Source organism: Frieseomelitta varia, unplaced genomic scaffold (assembly GCF_011392965.1).
Source record: "Frieseomelitta varia isolate USP_RPSP 00005682 unplaced genomic scaffold, Fvar_1.2 scaffold_157, whole genome shotgun sequence".
NCBI classification, from domain to species: Eukaryota; Metazoa; Arthropoda; class Insecta; order Hymenoptera; family Apidae; genus Frieseomelitta; species Frieseomelitta varia.
Window position 1 is genome coordinate 102,262 of NW_025109272.1, and position 19,441 is coordinate 121,702.

Sequence of the window (19,441 nt, forward strand, 5' to 3'; positions counted from 1 at the left end):
TCATGTTCTCCTGATACAAATTTCGAATACTTACCCAGGATTTCCACCTCGTTCGCTAGATGTTCTATCTAGAATATTTTTCGAATAGTCATTTGTATCAGGAGTAGCGCTCGTCGGCGGCCAATTTCGTGCCACTTCCTCGAGTATCATGTTCTCCTGATACAAATTTCGAATACTTACCCAAATATTCCATCTCGTTCACATTTTCTATCTTGAAAACTCTTCGTGAAATCTCTTTATCAGGAGATCAGCTCAATGGCGTGCCATGATGTGCCACCTTCTCGAGTCTCATGTTCTCCTGATACAAAATTCGAATTTACCGCCAGAAATTTCTTCTTATCCACAGGGTATTCTTTGTCTATGTTAATGCTGACTATTTCTGAAAATATTGATTCGTGTATTGTTCCGTTCAATTGGGTTACTAGAAAAGCTGTGAATCTAAGTAAGGCAATGATATGATGAATATTTCATTTAGATTCCTTTGCAATTGAAAATTTATTCCATTTATTTTTGATGACTTTGGTATGGAAAATCACACCCCGATACCCGCGGATTTTGGATTGTGAAAAAACACTGGTTTCAATGCGCGGGTGCTTGGCGTATGAGACATCACAGACTACTTGTCCTATCTTGATCGTTTTACCTGATGCAATTTTCCAGTTCACCGTCTTTATATGTAGAGTGCGCTAAAGAACCTGTGATTCTTGTACTATGTCGGTATTTCAGAGTCCCTGTCACGAAACCCCGTAAGTTGCACGGTCTATTTATATATCTTGTCGATGCTTGTGGCGCTATTGTGCAAAGCCTTCGTAAATTGAATTGTATATTATAGAATGTGACTGGGAAATGGTCATGAGACTTTTCGTTGGCTGAGAAAATATATTATATGCTAGGTCTTTTCGTATACCTCGACTGTAACGTAGACGTTAAAATGCATTGGATATTAAGTCTATGCTAGTTAGACAATGATACTACATCGAAAAGGTACTGAAGCAATGAGCTCGTTCGAATAGATCGAGGGAGCTTGTTGTTTCGCTAGATTTCGCGATTGGAACAATTAATCCTTGCAGAATAAAAAATAAATATTTTTTATTCAGGTATATGGAGTTGGAACTTTATTACATAATGTTGGAGGAATTTATTTTTCAGATGTATTATTATTTAAATAAAATCATTGATGATAAAGCAACGGAACAAGTAACAAAAGTAAAATGAATGTTTTTACTCGAATGAAATTTTATGTTGTATTATTATTTGAAATAATCGTTTTGTATGTCAAAGGTATTAATGCAATTTATTTGCATTTACTCTTATTTTAAAATGAACTTCTTTCTCGTCTCATTCGAAGTAATCACTTTTCATTTTGATTTCATGTGAGAAATATTGAATGCTGGTTCATAATGTAATTCTTGATACTGAATATTTATGATTTAGAGCAGATTTCTTTCTCTTTAATATAATTGATAATTGACATTATCGAAAAACTTGATATAATATGTCGACTTATTTTCAAAAATGAAGGAATACTATCTTTGTATTGTTATATCGTTTATTAATCGTAATTAATGATTATCTAAAGTGCGACACGATTTTCGAAGATTCACTTTAGTAAGAGACAAGAAGGAAAGGTGAATTTTATTCCGAAATTTCGGCCTAGAAAGTGTATCGCGAGAATATTTAAGAAAATTTTTTTTTTCTTTCTTTTTTTGGTCTTTCTTCAGATAATTTCGCAGTGAAAACCGTAAATAGGTTTGCGGTAACCACGGTTGAACAAACCCGTCAAAAATTCTGCTAGTCAATCTGTTGTTCAGACTGTTTATGCACGATGAATCGTTTAGTTATTATTGCTCTATCGGAAAAATATTTAAAAAGCATTGAACCACCCTGGGGGCGTCTCGTCCATCTGTCGTTTCGAATTTCACGGGGCGTCTGATAATCGTTTCGCCGCGAACGAGAAGTTGTTCAGTCGACTAGTGGCTGTTGGCTCATTTCAATCAAAATGAGGATACTAACGGTGCTCGGATGTTTCCTTCTTTTTGGCCATGATTCGGGTAAAGTGTCATCGTGTGTCATTTCATTCACATACACAATCGAGAGTGATTAATAAACAGAGTTATTTTATTTCATACTTTTGTAATTCACGATTAAAGAAGAAGAGAAAGAAAAATCTTTCCCGTATTGTAACAATTACTTTTCGAGTATTTTACACATTTTTGCTTTCTCTGTTTTTTAAATCCTTCTTTTCTCACAAATGCATAGAAAATTCGCGTCTTATTCGAAGATAGAAATGTTGTTTCAAGCTTACCGAAGCTCGATTCTGTTTTATATTTGAAATAAATTTCCTCGATAATTAAGCCTTGCAGTGTGTCATTGGTTGAATTTCTTTTTTTTTTTTTTCTCCGCTAATCCCCACTTAGAAAGTACGCTGCAAATTCATAATGCTCTCTCAGCAACTACTTTCATGGAGGAAGTCGATCTTGCGTTCAACTGCAAAACTTACACCACGTCGCCGATGCTGAGGTTGAAGAGGTTCCTTTTCTGCGAGTACGATCACACCGTTCGACCGACTCTCTCTCATCAAATCGCCAACAACGTCACCATGCAATTGCTGCCGAAATTATTGGAATTCGTAAGCTTTCGTTCAGATTACTTTCGACTAACGAGACAATAATCGATTTTCGTGTCATTTAAGTCGCACCGCATTCTTACACTCGTACTTTCTTCCTTCAATATGTATATTTCACAATTGAGGCTTTCGAATAACAGAACTTAGTTAAAGTAATTAATTTAATTAAAATAATTTCAATTTAAACTTAGTCGAAGTAATAAACAGAATTTAGTGAACGTATTCGGACGATATTAGCGTCTTCATTCTCGTGCTGAAATCGAAACGATTTATATGAAAGAAACCTGTAAACTATAAAAAGAAGAAGTTAATTTTAATAATTCATTTTCATATCAATATTGCTAATACGAGCAATTGTCCTAAAATTCGCGGGAGGCACCAATCTAAAGATCACGATTTCATTTCTCTGCCTTTATTTGTTGGAATCTGCCTCTAGGATGATTGGAACGGCAGAATGACGTTGCACAGTTGGATGACACTCGTGAGTGAACATGATTCTCTGCTTTATCTCTTTGTTTGATCGTGTCTCTTCACCGAGAAATTCGAGCATCTCCCGATTTTGTAGGTATGGAACGACGCCCATTTAACTTGGAAACCCAGCGACTACGACGGAGTCAATTTCATTCATATAAGAAGCGACGAGATTTGGGTTCCTGATCTCTCCGTTTATAATTCGTAAGCAGACGACCACACGATTGTTATTATTCGGCTGCACGTTCATACTTTCATGAACGTGATTATAGAAATCGAATTGATGAGCTTATTGAAAATCAACAATGTAGCATCTAAAAATATTTTGTTGGAAACAAATGGTGTGTGGAGAAAAAATTTTATCAGTATTTTCCACGATTTTATGTTTGAATCTGATCTTAAGGAACTATAAACACATAAAAACTTGAGGTCTAGTTATTACTCCTTCCAAGAAACAGATCCTTTTTTCAATCAATTTTTGTCAGGTGTTAATTTCAGAGTTTTAATTTTTGTTTCACATCAGACGTGCTAGAATATTAATTTTGTTTCAGCTTGACCCCTTTTCTTTTCTCTCGTTGACAATAACAAGAGACAAGTGTTATATTGAATGAATGAAAAGCTAAGTGTCGTCTACAAATTGCTGACATAATTGTCATTTTTTTTTTTTTTTTTCTTTTTAAATAGCGGCGATATGACGTTCGATCAGACCGGCATACCGCCGACAACGTGTTTGATCTTCAGCACAGGATCGGTTAGCTGCGTGCCATCGGTGAAACACGTTGCTAAATGCTCCACAGACTTTTCTTCGTGGCCCTATGACACGCATCGGTGTCGGATTATTTTTGGTTCGTGGTCACATTCCGGGGAGGAAGTGAATTTTCATCTGGACAAGAAAGGGGTAATTGGCAGTGAGCCGAAGTGAATCTTAATTTTCATAAATATTCATCAACAATCTCAGCAAATTGATAGATCGAGGATACAACATCTTTATAATTGATATTAATTTGTGAGTTCTTAATCTCTTAGTTATTCCACTTGAAAGCTGATCGTACAACATAGTGGAGACTTTAATAAATATTTCAGAATTTTCACAGAGAAGATTTTGAATGTGAAGGATATTTGATGTGTTGTAATATTTATGAAAAATTTGAAGATACATGAAATGCATATAAAAATATACAACGCAGTATTTATTAGCTACTATTTTTAGTATATTTATAATTATAATTATAATTATATCATTAGTATATATTTATAGTATAATATTTATAGTATAATTATAATTATATCATTAGTATATTTATAGTATGATTATAATTATATCATTAGTATATTTATAGTATGATTATAATTATATCATTAGTATATTTAATAGCTATTTGATGTGTTGTAATATTTATAAAAAATTTGAAGATACATGAAATGCATGTAAAAATATACAACACAGTATTTATTAGTATACCTAATAGCTACAACAATTCTTTACTTGCGTTTCATTTTTATAATCATATAATTATATCTATACTTATTTAAACGCATAATCATATTATATTGTACTTGTATTTGTATAATTATATATCACGTATAATTATATATCACTTATATATTTATAATCATACAATTATGCATTTACAAAAATATGAATTTACGCTAATCCTAATTATAACGTGTAATATGTAATTTTGCGTGATTGGATAGTTCCAAATGGACGGATTCACGAACAACACCGAATGGGATTTCAAAGTGGTGAACGTGTACAAAGTGCTAAAGAAGTACAAATGCTGCCCGAACGATACTTACCCGATGATCGTGTACGAGTTCACTATAAGTCGACATTATGGTATAATGCACACTACGTACATAACACCTGCAATAGCAATGATGTTGCTCACGCTAATTGTACTTTGGTTGGACTCGAGATCGACTGAGAGAATGGCCATCGCCGGTGTGAACTTGATCTGCCATATGATATGCATATTCGATTTACACTGGCAATTACCTCACAATGGTATCAATCCTCCTAATATACGTAAGTATATTTTAAATACACCAAGTATTATAAACAAGCTTGACAAGGAAAATTTGGCAAGTAGAAAATTAAAAAAAGAAAAAATTTATACAAATACGTATGTATATAAATATTATAAATTGCATAATTTATTTACAATTATATAATTATAAATACTATAATTGTATATATATAAAAATGTGTATAAATACTATAAATTTATATATTATGTAAGTATAAAATAGTATAATATAGTACTTATAATCAGAAAATTCAAAACAAAAATTTATATAAATACTATAAATTGTATAATTTAATTACAATTATATAATTATAAATACTATAATAGTATATATATAAAAATGTGCATAAATACTATAAATTTATATAGTATATAAGTACATAGTTCACGTGATTCTAATAATGGAACAATCTATAATACTATATCATAAATACTATAAATTTATATAGTATATAAGTACATAATTCACGTGATTCTAATAATGGAACAATCTTTTCTTTCTACTGAAAGGGGCACCTCTCTGAAGAAAGACTTTTACTTACTATCTTTGTTTTTTCTGATTAGAATGAAATATTACAATTTTCTGTTTATTATTGCTTTTCTCTAATTTCTAGTTTTCTAAAATCGTTTCAAACATGTCCCAGAGTTTAATCTGACAATTAATAAAGATGACGAGAGTGAAGAGCGATTGACAGTACATTTTCTTCATTTCAGAGAATCTTCAAATGTTACAGACGAATGATTTTTGGTATTACAAATTAGAACGAAGCATATTCGTCCAGTTGTCCAAATCGTTTCAAAATTCGAAATTTCTTTTAGGAAAAGTCCTATTATTATTATTTCTAAGATCATTTTTCATCAGGAGAAAGAAATTGTTTCTACTACTAAATTGCTAAACTTTCCTTGTAAAATAAGATGAGAGAATAAGATAGATTAACGAGTTTCGTTCGAAGTATTAATGAGTTATGTTAATGAACAATAATACGTGCGTAATTAAACGTTGTATCATGGAACTATAATTTCCATGCGAAGATATAAATAGTACCAACGTAACTCTATGCAGTACTGTAGAAACGTAATCACATATGAACGTAGTATCGTAGAAGCATGATTTGGTACAAACACATTATTATGAAAATTGAAATTATACACGTGCCTTATGATGTAGAGTAAAAATAGAACAGAACAGAATAGTGTGTCGCGAGAGGTATTCTTATCACGATCCTTCAATTGTTCGTATTTGTTTTTAAGTTAAAAGTTTTAAAACTAATTAATTAATTAATTCCTACTGAAATGCACCGTCATTGATAGAAATCTGGTGATTTATTTTGTTAAACAATATCAGTCGTTCGAAGTCAGCAGTTGGAAGAGCATAAATATTTTTGTTCATCTCGTCGAAAACGCTATGAACTTTCCAAATTTGAATATATCTAGTAATAAAATCTAATTCTACTTTATGTCTATATTATTCTATACAAGTATAAATTTATCCAACTATTATACCATAACGCCACAGTGACGCAACAGTGACGTATCATTTTCAATAGTTAGTGGTCGTACAATTTAATATTTAATTTTAATAAATTATATATAAAATATTAATTTAACTAACAATTCAACCATAATTATATTTTATTATTACATTATATTATTTATTATTTTAAAAATAATTAAATAAAATTTCATATAATCTACATAAAACAAATTTATATTTAAATATACAAAAATTATTAAAAATATTAAATTTATTAGTAAAATAAAATTAATAAAAAATTCTTCATTATTAATTAATGAAAATTAAATAAGGGAAATTAAAATTAATAATATAAATTAAAGTGCCAGCAGCAGCGGTTAAACTTAAATTATGAGTTAATTAAGCTTTATTAAGATAAAATAATTTTATATAAAAATTAATAAAATGAAATTTAAATTATTTGTATAATATAAATTTATATATTAAATATATGAAAATTTAATATTAAACTATAACTAGAGAGAGAGAGAGAGAGAGAGATATTATAATATTAATATAAAAATACTTTTATAATTAAATGTTAAATTATTAAACTTCGAACGATTAGTAACATTACCAAGCAAAATTTTCCAGTTCTATTATTCACGAACATAACCGATACGAATGTCAAGTAGAATATTTTATTCGATGTGCAAATACTACACTTCATTTTTCATCACTATCGCGAGTGCACTGCAAACGCGTTGTATGTACAATAAAAAAACATGCTCTTTACAGTCGAGATACTTGTTCTTCCAGTACTCTACTACCGAGATTCGCTGGCTATAGCCGTGTTCGCCTTGGTTCTCACCGCTGTCCTACGCAAGATGCAAGAGATGAGTATCGAAGTGCCATATTGGATCTCGACGACCACGTCGTTCATCTTAAGTAACAGGGCTGGACGTTTTCTCATTCTGACCGACGACGATTCCAAATCGTCCAGCAGGGGAATATTGGGCGGAGAGGGCGAGGATAATTCGGACTTGCCAAAGTCAGCGACCGAGCCGAGGGAATCGTCGTGGAGACATTTTGCGGCCATCATCGAATGGCTCTCCTTCTTCGTCGTTATTTTCACCTACGTCATCATTTTAATCACTCTTGTACCATCCACGTGAAAAGTCGTACCCCGTCTTATCTTTCATTCAGATATCAACTGTAGATTCTCATTTATACAATAAACGATCATTTATGACCATACCTCTTCTTTCTTATTATATTGACAAAAGATTCAGATTGTTCCTTTCTGCTTGAGTGTGTTAAATTGTAGACAAACGATCGACGATTTTATACAGCGTCTCAAATAAATTATGCGAATGTTTTTCAGTACTTTGATTGGTTCGATAGGTTTTATTAATAGACATTTTGATAGTGGACAGATTTGACATGTAAAAGTAAAGTCGATGAATATGTCACTATACAATTGCAAAACGAAACTGATTATTTATATACTGTTCCATTCTACGCAGTTAGGATAATGTGCTAAATATAAAATTTAGTTGAATATCGTCTCTGGCTGCAGAGAATATAATTCCAAACCAAAATTTCTTCTCTTCTTAAACGAAACTGTTGGAAAAACATCGCGACATTACCTTCTGTCAACAATTATTGAACACGAAGGCAATCTCAACTATCGCTCCGAAGCAACTTCTTCAACTCGGAATAAATAGAAAGTCGTCTATTTTCATTTGTACCCGATAGTCGCAGTCATAGTCGAAATTGATAAAAGTGGAGATGATAACGTGGAAAAGGGGGCGGTTTTCCACGGTCTCGGTTTAGTGTTTCATTGGGTGTGCTGCTCTTCTCGATCTATCCATGTACAGTCACTTTGTTCCGTGCTCTCATCGTTCAAACATGAAGAATTTATTTCCTGCTTTGCTCGTGATCGTCAATATCCTGCTAAACAAACAGGCGGCATGCATAAAGCTACGCTGCAAAGACATCGTGGATAATTCCGCGCTTTCGCGGCTGAAGGAGTATTTGTTCTGCGACTATAATCCTAAGGATCGCGTGCTCGCGAAAAACAACGCCATCGTTGTTAATTTCGGGTTAAATCTACACCAGTTCCAAGTTGTAAGTAACGTTTGTGAAGCGAGGCTTTCTGTTTCTCGGTGGTTCAGGGGACCGATTTTCAAAAATTATATATTACGACAAGATCGATAGTTGCAATTGTCGAATATCATAAGAGTATCTTTAGATTGTATAATTTTTTAGTTATTAAATCGGATAAAGAAGAATCATTCAAAGTGATAGATGTGATAGCCAGTGATACTTAAATAACGAATGTTCGTAGTAAGTGAAATAGTAAAATATATTATCGTTGCGTAAATGATTTAGACTCGTACCTTTATTATGAATTGATTGAACGTCTCTATAAATAATTGAATAAAATATCAAAATATAATATATTTAAAGGCAAGATCGATAGATTAATAGAAACGTAATTCTTAAATCTTTGATTCCTTTGCACTTTATTCCTTTCACCTTTGTCAGGATGAGTTGACGAACACCGTTGAATTCAGCGTTTGGGTACAAATGGTGAGTAAAATCACTTTGGCGTATCCTCGATTCTTATCGAGTGATTCGGAAAGGATTGAAATTTTTCGTATTTTCTTCTGACAAATAACAGGTTTGGACGGAGCCTCATTTCACTTGGGACAAGTCGCAGTTTGACTCTATCACCTCTCTTCGAGTGAAAAGCTATCAGATCTGGGTTCCGGATATCGTGATGCATAGCACGTGAGCAATTAATTAAAAAAAAAAAAAAAAAAAAAAAGTGTGACACGTCGAACGTGTTAACGGGCTGAATTGTTCATTTGCGCGTCAAAGGAATTGTCTTTGTCTTTAATGGGTCGCACTTTGTCGATATACCGGTGTGTTTCACAGCGAATTGTAATGGATAGATTGCTGATGTTCATGTAAATTCATGTTTTCGCGAACACAATTAAAATCGCGTATAAATTGTTGGCTTTGAAACGGCATGTAAAATGATGTGCAGGGGGATGAAAAAAAATATTTGTTGAAATAAAATGCTTGTCAAATTGAAACAATGAAATCGGACATTTTACATGCTATAGTTCAATATTACTCCTCATATTTTACCATATTTCATCTTAACGTGTCCATATCCCGTACATTTTTATCGCGTATTGTGCGTATATTCCATGCAATTTAATTTTAATTTTCTGTAAGCATCCACAGTTTTTTAATGATATTATCTTTTGCAATAAATAATAATATTTATATTTATAATAATATATATAATATAATATTAAATTATTATTTTAATAATATTTATTATAATACGCTATTTCTTTCTATTTATAGAATAATGTTAAATTTTCATATATTTAATATATAAATTTATATTATATAAATAATTTAAAAATTTTATATAAAATTAATTTAAATTATTTGTATAATATAAATTTATATATTAAATATATGAAAATTTAATATTATTCTATAAATAGAGAGAGATAGCGTATATAATTATAATTCCTTCGTGACTTATTGCACGTTCAACTCGTTAGCATTTCGTTATAATAATTATAACTGTCAAAGCTGTTTTATAAATAAATTTATAAACGTTTACAGTTTTCTTTCTTTCTTTTTTTTTTTTTTTTTTTTTTTTTTACTTTCAAAATGGAACTTTTGATTTCAAGGAATTGCACTGCGAAGAAGTGCATCGAATATCGTGTGAATCGTCTCAAAGTTTACAGATCTCATACACGCATTTCAAATATCGCGCATTCTTCGCATTATTCTTTATGAATATCCAATGAATGATGAAAATCTGCTGTTGACGAAATTGTTGCCATCCACGCGAATTCTATCACACCTACGAACACATTCCAGAACGCTTGATACTCTCGTGAAAATGTGACGTGTTTGACACAGATTATCAGAAAACAATTAATTGCTTATACAGGGCGATTCACGTAACTTGCACACCTGAAATAACTTTTAAATTACACGTCTACTGAAAAATTGTTTAATAGAAAAGTTGCATGATTTTAAGGGATGCAAAATATGGTGTATCACTCTTTTTTCGGTATTGAGGTATTTCGAAATTTTCAAGGTTATCTTTTATTTTTTTAAATATTAAACTTCAAGTGAAAAAGTATCAAAGACACATAATAATTAAGAAAATATTTTAGAAGAAGATAATTTATCTCGAGGATGAAAACTGCAATAATTTATAAAACATAAGTGACCTTAGTTTATCTATATATGATGCTCAAAATGGTGTCTATGAGATTCTGAATATTAAAAAAAATACTTGTCAAAATTATTTGCAAGGGTCACAGAAAATATTAAATATTAACAGAAAATATTAAATATTAAATATTAAATATTAACTAACGTTCGTTTTAATTCAAATCTCATTGAGGTTGATGAGACAGATTAATTCAACGAAAAAGATCAAATCTGCTCAAAGAAAATTCAATAATATAAAATTCTAAAATTTATCAACGACAAGAGAAGACGATCTCTCGTAACTGACATGATCTTTCATCACAATGTACAGAGTGTTCACAAAAACCAGGCCATCTGAATATATTCCACCTTCTCTATCTAGCGATAGTACAAAAATTGTTCCTGACGTAGCTTAAACTGGATGAAGCGAAGAATTGAACGAAGAAGAACTAGTTTCTTAAAACTATGATTCTTTAAGGTTTCTTTCAAGATCATTGACATTTTCTATGTAAAAAAAAAAAAAAAAAAGTGAAAAAATACATTCAGATATGTTCGTGACATGACCTTCGAACGACTTTGGACTTGGAAATTTTCAAATTAACGCGAAACTAAAAATTCCAGACTATCAACGAAATAACAATGTCAAAGTTCCCAAGTTTGATCCTTAACTTCTACCTGTAAACTTTACTTACGGACGGGTAAATAATCCGCGGATTAGGCGTGAATTATCCGCACGACGATACGTTGGTGGAATCCAGCGGTTTCTAAGCAAACGTGTCGCAATCGTAAATACAGAAATGAAACAACGTGGCTCTATCGCGAGGCTCTTTGTCCGCGCGTTGAAGAGCGGCCGCGTTTGACAGCTCGATAAGGGAAATGGTCTCGTTAATTGCATAGGATGGAAGAGATAATTCTCTCTGTGTTCCGCGTCGATCCGCTTTTCCGTTCTCGTCCGGCCGCGGCCGTGGTATTTTTTAACTAAAAACTCCCGGACCCGGTGCGGCACGTATCGGTAATTAATCGGGCGTAATCAATCGGGACGCGGCGAAAGTTCCGCGCGCGCGTTTTGTATTTTAATTTTATCGGCAACGAGTTCGAAAACGGATGTGGAAACCGATTGGTCGTCCATATAATTTCCCCCGCAGCGTTCGCCAAGCGTTTTCGCCGGATACCATTCGATTGATTCTGCAAACAAATTTTTGGTTTCTATCGAATTTTTTGCCGATTTCTGATTGAAAGCCGGCAGTGTGAGAGAAACGAGCGAACTTTTTTCGTTTCCACTCGAGACACAATTATTCCTCCATGCTGTTTCCCTTTCTTTTTCTTTTTCTTTCTCTTTCTCCTTTCGCTCTCCCATTGAATTTGAACTCCGTCGAAACAACGACGTTTTAATTTCGCGCTGAATTGACCATTCGAGTGTGCCAAGGTTTCGCGGTTTCCATTCACCGCTCGGCGAATCGCCACTCGGCCCGAGAGTGTCCTTGATCGAGTAGAATAAGCAATGTTAAGGCTCGCCACGCGGTTCACAACAGGCCTCGGGCTGTTCATAACGAACGAACGAGAATTTATTTATTCGCGACTGACTAATTAACGCTAATTACTCTAGGGACAAGACTGTAATTGTCGTGAGCAATTTTTCATTCGATCGTCCCCTCGAACAAGAGAAATGGTTGTAGCGACGATGGTTTGCACCTCTCTTTTAAAACACTGGAATTAAAATAAACGTGGAAATTTAAATTAAATTTCTCTCTTGCCCAACGAATATTCGCGAATATTCGTACATTCGTGTTGGAGAATTTCTGAATTTTCGCGAGAAAGTGAACGAGCATAAATATGAAGTTTTAAAGTACAAAATTCGAAATACCAAAGATCTAAAAGTCCGCGCGCTCGGTTCAAGGATTCGAGAATCGTTTAAAATTCTTGCCATCTTTACAGATTCCATCGCGTTTTCTCAAGTCTTCAGAGTCTTTTTTGCAGCAGCGTTGCAATTAAGTGTTTCGTCTAATTTCTACGAAGTTCTTAAAAACTTGCGAGAAACGTTCATCCAATATTCGACTCTTCGCGAGCGTACTGTTCTGCTGAGTGGGCCAAAAATTACTTTCAACTAAAATATAAATTTGTAATTTTTTAATTACTTTTTTTATCAATTTGCGAACACTCTGGCGGTCGACGTTCGAAAGAAATAATTTTTAAAGCATAATGGAAAAATCATGTTTGAACTTAAATTTAATTTAAAATTAATAGAATTAATTAATAAATTAATTAGACGGTTTATTAAAAAAAGAAAAAAAAAATAGGTGGAAAGGAAGTATCAACACTCGCATTTCATAAATCACGTAGCGCGTAGATAGTTAATTTTCAAGTTACCGATACATTAAAATTGTAAAAATTGTACACGCTTAAAATTACTTCATCTGAGCGTTTGCGTTTTACATTCTCCGTGACAGAGGTCGGCAATAAAATGCAATTAACCTAAAACTTTTAGAACTGAGAAATTGAAAACTCCAAACTGTCATGGTCTTCGATATCCAATAACACCAAACCAGAATCAAAGTCCAAGCATCCTTTGTGCTGCTGTCCGAGTCGCGTTTAATCCTCAATCCGTAAAACGAGATTACTGCTAACGAGCAGAAAATGGATCGGTCGAAAATTCATGTCCCCGAGATAAAATAAAACATCGAGGTCCAGAAGAAAAAAAAAAAAAAAAAAAAAAAAAAAAAAAAAAAAAAAAAAAGAAAAGAAAGAAAAGAAAAATACGAACGAACGAACTCGAATCCTCGTCGATATCACAGACTCCAGAATATCCTATTCTAAACAGGTAACCGTTCGACGTTTCACAAGGGAACTCTTTGGCCCGTCTCGATTCGAGGAACACGCCCGAGACTGGGATTCTTCTTTTTTTTTTTTTTCCTCGTCTCCTCGACCCGGGGCCGGAATAAATCTTCGTCGCTTCTTGCTCCCGCAGGAGCGGCGCCACGGTCGCGCGATAAATCCGTCCGAGCGTTCGAGATCACCGGCCGATCTCGTGGAACCGCGGCGAATCCGAAATGGCTAATAAGTTTGCAGCCGGGGACTCGTTCGCTCGTATGGAATCACCGTATCGTGCACTTTAAATCAGCCAACGCGCCACCAGACGCCAGTCTCGCCGCTTTCGCGCCCAAGAATCTCTCTTCTACACCTACGTATGTCTGTGTGCGTGTGTGTGTGTGTGTGTGTTTTCTCTTGTGTCGTTGTTGCTCGCCAATTCCCAAACGTTCTTACGACGTCACGGCCGGGACGGTATTAACGTCCGCAATCGAGGAAACCGACGGGTAAATCGATTTAGGCGTTCGTCGAGTTCCCGTCGTCTCGAGGATTCTTTAATTGGGACGCTGGCGCGACGAGCCGGCAATATATTTCGCGTCGTGCGTAGATTCGGAGACGTCGGTGCCTCTGGTGACTCTAGAAAATCGCTGAATGATCGACCGGAGCGAGGTAATTTTCCAAGTTTGGTCGCGAGAGCGTCAATTTGACGAGTTTTCTCGGAAAAAGGGTGTCATCTGATTTTAATTTTATCTGCTTTTATTTTTATCTGTTTCTTTCCTCATTTTTACAAAATATATGAAAAAAGTTTGCAATAAATCGATGATAAAATATGTAAAGAAAGTTACAGAATATCTAAAGAAAATATCACGGAAAATACATTTGATGCTCATATATCTGTCATGCGTAAATTTACGAGCTTCTTTCTCTCAGAGAGCTCTTCAACTGATATCATAAGTTTGATTCATAGGTTCAGTAGAATTCTATATATTTATTTGTATAAAATTCAACATCAATCATCGATAGACTGTAGATTTTTATAAATAAAATTTAGAAAAATCATAAGTTCAGTAGAACCTATATATTTATTGNTATAAAATTCCATCGTCAATAGACTGTAGATTTTTCTAAACAAAATTTAGAAAAGAAATTATAAGTTCAGTAGAACTCTATATATTTATTTGTATAAAATTCAACATCAATCATCGGTGGACTATAGATTTTTATAAATAAAATTTAGAAAAGAGATCATAGGTTCAGTAGAACTCTATATATTTATTTGTATAAAATTCAACATCAATCATCGGTGGACTGTAGATTTTTATAAAATTTAGAAAAGAGATCATAGATTCAGTAGAACCTATATATTTATTGGTTTTAAAATTCCATCGTCAGTAGACTGTAGATTTTTCTAAACAAACTTTAGAAAAGAAATCATAGGTTCAGTAGAACTCTATATATTTATTTGTATAAAATTCAACATCAATCATCGGTAGACTGCGGACTTTTATAAATAAAATTTAGAAAAGAGAAACCAGATAGAATATTATTTTCTCTATCATACAAAGTATTGCACTTTGTATGTGTTTTATATTCATTTGCACATCGCGTGCATGCTCTGTATCCTCAAATTTCTTACAAATGCATAAAAATTCACGGTCCACTTTGTCTAAGCATGAACATTTAATCACGCGATCAGAAAACAATGGACAGCGTAGAATTCTATGGAAAGAATCGATACCTGCAACGTTCTAAGGATTTTTAGCTTAGCTCGATGGATATCGGAAACGTCTCGTTACCGTTTGCTCGACGATTCGCAAAGTGGCGAAGAGAATGAATGTGCGAGCTAAGCTACGGGCGAGCCTAATGATATTAACCGGTGAGGCAGGCTCATAATAATTACAGCGAAGATTATTACAGCGGGATTTCCAGGCTCGTATTAAACTCGAAAGTTTCTTTCCGACGCGCCTCGTAATTAATGGAACGTTAACACTTGATCCCCTTCGTGGCGTGTTGCTAATGATGACACGCTGGTAACTGTACCTGCGGCTTATTCCTCTCGCGCATGCTCGAGCGTTTAACAAATACGCGCGCTTTTTCTCGATTAATCGCCGAGAGGTCTACGTGCATCCGTCAAATTTCAAACACTTGAAGGAACACGTTTATTTATTGGCTAACGGCGCAGAAAGAACGACGACGTCACTTATGCTTCGTTTGCTGTAGAAATAAAAGTAAATGGAAAAGTGAAACGTTTCATAAAAAATCGTGATCGTGCTATTTATTATCGTAATTATCATTAAAACGAGTTTTATTCGCTTTGTCACATGTGGTGACACTTTGTATACGTTTCTCATTTCTTCGTACGTCTTTTTAAACAAATTCCATATAGGATCGATCCTTTCAATAAGAAATTTCAGACTTCGTTCAGTTTTACTTGACAATATTACTTTCCCCTTTTAAACCGTTGAAATTTAATAACATTTATCCAATTTTTAATTAAATATCAGAATGTGATATCGAACACAGTGACATCTTTTTTAAATTTGTCTTGGAACCGGCCGACGTACAAATTTCTAAAGTTATGTCCGTTGCTTCACGAAAATTCAATATTAATCACGTTGCTTGCATAATGAAATTAAGAAATGAATGAAAAATGGGCATGAGCAGTTTCTCTGTATAACAATGTTCCGATTCTGACACGACGCACGATCCAACACCTTGGAAATTAACGCTTGGAAATTAACACCTTGCTGTTTCACGATGACATGAAGTCACAATTGTTCAAGATGAGTTTTCGCAAACGATCTTTTTAAAAACGGTACGCAACGTCGAGCCTATTCTCCATTGTCACGAAAAGGAACGAACGAACGAACGAACGAACGAACGAACGAACGAACGAACGGGAGAGCTGTTAGCCGATGGCGCGAACAATAATTTGTTTTGTCTCGACGCGCCGCCATGCGGACCCTTATTGTCGTGAGAAGGGAAGCACTGTTTGGGCGTGACTCCCATGAAACCGCGATAACACTCGCCACCACTCCGTTCCGTCGTTCCGCAAAATTGATCGCCTAGCTGCTTTCCACGTACGCTTTTTCTTTCGCTCGAATTTCACGAACGTTCGCGTGAGTCACGCCACGTTTCTCACGAATAATCCAATTAATCCCGAAACAACGAAATCGACGACGATTCTACGGTTTCTGTTCTAGCGAGATTACCAAGCTGGATGCCAACTTAGCAACTCTTGGTTGTTGATTAAATATCTCGTACTCTGTTCCCTGATTATCCGGCTTTTCAAAAGTCTAAGCTTTGTCGCTTGAGCAACTTTTCAAAGGAATCTTTTTTATTTTATTCCATCTACTGTCACGTTTTTAAAGATAATTTCGTCGTGCCTTAATATTCGACGACGATAATCGAGCACTATATGCATTTGCATACGCGTTCGCATATACGAAAGATATAATTATACAGCGCGCTCACAGGAATAAACTACCCTTTAGTCAAAAGTTAAGTGTTTCACTCGAGCCTAATGCTTGAATCTAACGAGCCATTCAATAATTCTATCAGCTCAGTGATGACTAAACAGAAGAAGTGATGCACAAAAGCAAGCGTAAATGATGAAGATGTTTCTTTGTCAAGGCACAAAAAGTCTATTAAAAATGATAGTACACAGAAGCCCGTATCACACGTGTCAGAGATGCAAACGAAACTTTCACTGGCAGAACGAATTCCAATTTCTCTAAATTTCGTAAAATTCTGTCTGGATTAAAGAAGAAACAACGACGACGAAAAAATATTTAAAAATTCTTCCTTTTGCAATTACACTGTTAGAAGACAGAATTTAACGATGAATACTGACCGAAGAAGATTGTGAACGAAATATTGAATTTTAAGGCGACACATTGCGCCTTAATGAGTCGGTATATATTTGAAATCGAAATTTTTGAAGGTTAGAAAAAAAGATTGTCGCAGATTTTGCACATATAACGAAATCCAATGAAAATAAAAATTGAGCGAAAAAATATTATAAGTGAAATATTAAGCGCAACATTGTACTTTAATGAGTCGATATAAATTTGGAATCGAAAGTTTTGAAAGTTGGAAAAATTGTGCACATATAATAGAATTCCCATGATAAAAATTGAGCAAAAAAAAAAAAAAAAAAAAATTGCAAGCAAAATATTGAACCCAATATCGTGCCTTGATGAATCGATATAAATTCGTGCTTTGTGAATCGAAAGTTAAAAGGATTGCACATGTGTTGCACAGATTTTATAACATACAACAAGATTCAACGATGAAAATTGAGCGAAAAAACAAAAAAAACGAATTGTAAGTAAAATATTGAACGCAACATTGTGCCACAATGAGCCGACATAAATTTCGAATCGAAATTTTTCAAGGATCTAGGAATTCTATTTTCAAGGATTTAGAAAGATCGTACACACACGTCACAGATTGTACATACATGTACATATAAGAGAAATCAATGACGAAAATTGAGCGAGAAAAATTACGAGTGCATAGTTAAACGCAGCATTGTACTTTAATGAGCCGACATAAATTTGCAATGGAAATTTTTGGAAAGTTAGAGAAATGACAGTGCGCCAGTGACGTTGATCGTACAATTGACAATTTTCGTCGGAGATGGCTCGAAACAATATAACAATCGACGACGTCGATCGGCTTCGTTTTCATGGCTGCTGTTGAGGCCGCGTCACCTTTGTGGAATGTCTCTCGGCAAGGTCCCCCTTTCCGACTTTGTGCCCACGACGAAGAGACGGAGTTGGAACGCTCGTGAAACGAACGAAGAGCATCGTCTGCAGACATCAAAGTAGTGAAGAGGGGCTCTGGCTTCGTAAATCATGCCCTGGTCAAAGTACGGAAGCGTGAAGTTTTACAAACGAGAGATAGCTGTATCTGCGTATTCACGTGCATCCGACGCGATCCACCCGTAGTGTTTACCATTCTGGCCTCGTTGCGAGTCGCTTCTTTCCGCGATTTCCCTGAATAGCATCGAGATACGGGACCCGCTGCACGCGAATATTTTTTTTTTTTTACATTTTCTATCTTTTATTGAAGTTTTTCCCATGTTTACGCCGTTTGAATGTGACGCGCTGGCGATGTTCGACGTGCGCTTCATTTTGTCAAAGTTGGGAGTTTACGAATCTCCGAGGTTTAAGCAGCCTCGAAACCGTTCGAGGAAACCGTTACAGATAAAGATAAGATCTTGATGAAATTTCGTCTGATTCGTGGTTTCTTTGAATCTACATCGACGATCTTCGCGTTTGGAATTGTAATTCGAGGAATTGGAATAATAGTGAAATGTTTAGGATTTTATTAAACACAGAGGAATTACACATGCCGGTGATTGTGTCGTGTATTTCTTGTTTCGAGATATTCAAAGGTTTGCGTTTGAATGAATTAAAAAAATATTTTTACACTACGAAACAAAATATTTCTGGTCTTTGTACCGAGATCAAAATTTATTATGACTGCGAAATTTCGTGTGCAGCTTGTAAGGAGATATGATTTTTTTCAAGCTTGAAATGACTCATACATATTTTCAAAATTAACTGAGCATCTCAAAACTGATTTACAACAATAAAAAAACAATATTTCAAAAAAATTGGGACGAAAAATTGACACGAAATAACTGACAAGCTTATTTTTTTTTTTTAAATTCTTGACTTTCATAATTACCGGCACATGTGAATTTTGTGCTGTGACTTTTGAGCTGCATTGAAAAAAAAAAAAAAAAAAAAAAAAAAAACACCTATGGAATTTATCAGTATTCTATTGAAA

The 19,441-nt window shown here is 34.2% G+C and overlaps 2 protein-coding genes across 3 annotated transcripts; both read left to right on the forward strand.

Moving 5' to 3' along the window:
- The first annotated feature begins 1,939 nt into the window (after window positions 1–1,939).
- LOC122536595 (neuronal acetylcholine receptor subunit alpha-3-like) lies at window positions 1,940–7,837 on the forward strand. Of its 2 annotated transcripts, none has more exons than XM_043669073.1 (7): window positions 1,940–2,051; window positions 2,418–2,629; window positions 3,063–3,107; window positions 3,192–3,301; window positions 3,782–3,995; window positions 4,796–5,126; window positions 7,400–7,837. In XM_043669073.1, the coding sequence occupies exons 1-7, from the start codon at window positions 2,000–2,002 to the stop codon at window positions 7,753–7,755; spliced, it is 1,320 nt and encodes a 439-aa protein (XP_043525008.1). In that variant the 5' UTR covers window positions 1,940–1,999; the 3' UTR covers window positions 7,756–7,837. The 2 variants fall into 2 exon arrangements, with proteins under 2 accessions (XP_043525008.1, XP_043525015.1); XM_043669080.1 differs by having other exon boundaries at window positions 1,944–2,051; window positions 2,451–2,629.
- Window positions 7,838–8,417: 580 nt separating this feature from the next.
- LOC122536607 (neuronal acetylcholine receptor subunit alpha-2-like) lies at window positions 8,418–9,380 on the forward strand. The gene is made up of 3 exons (XM_043669091.1): window positions 8,418–8,710; window positions 9,131–9,175; window positions 9,267–9,380. Exons 1-3 carry the CDS (start codon window positions 8,453–8,455, stop codon window positions 9,378–9,380), a joined length of 417 nt encoding a protein of 138 aa, XP_043525026.1. The 5' UTR covers window positions 8,418–8,452.
- The last annotated feature ends 10,061 nt before the right edge of the window (window positions 9,381–19,441 follow it).

Bases quoted from the DNA above. Each gene is read 5' to 3' on its own strand.
- LOC122536607 (XM_043669091.1), top strand. From the start codon at position 8,453: ATGTACAGTCACTTTGTTCCGTGCTCTCATCGTTCAAACATGAAGAAT. The intron at 8,711-9,130 runs GTAAGTAACGTT...CACCTTTGTCAG, and splicing joins ATCTACACCAGTTCCAAGTT to GATGAGTTGACGAACACCGT. The intron at 9,176-9,266 runs GTGAGTAAAATC...GACAAATAACAG, and splicing joins TCAGCGTTTGGGTACAAATG to GTTTGGACGGAGCCTCATTT.
- LOC122536595 (XM_043669073.1), top strand. From the start codon at position 2,000: ATGAGGATACTAACGGTGCTCGGATGTTTCCTTCTTTTTGGCCATGAT. The intron at 2,630-3,062 runs GTAAGCTTTCGT...ATCTGCCTCTAG, and splicing joins TGCCGAAATTATTGGAATTC to GATGATTGGAACGGCAGAAT. The intron at 3,108-3,191 runs GTGAGTGAACAT...CCGATTTTGTAG, and splicing joins TGCACAGTTGGATGACACTC to GTATGGAACGACGCCCATTT.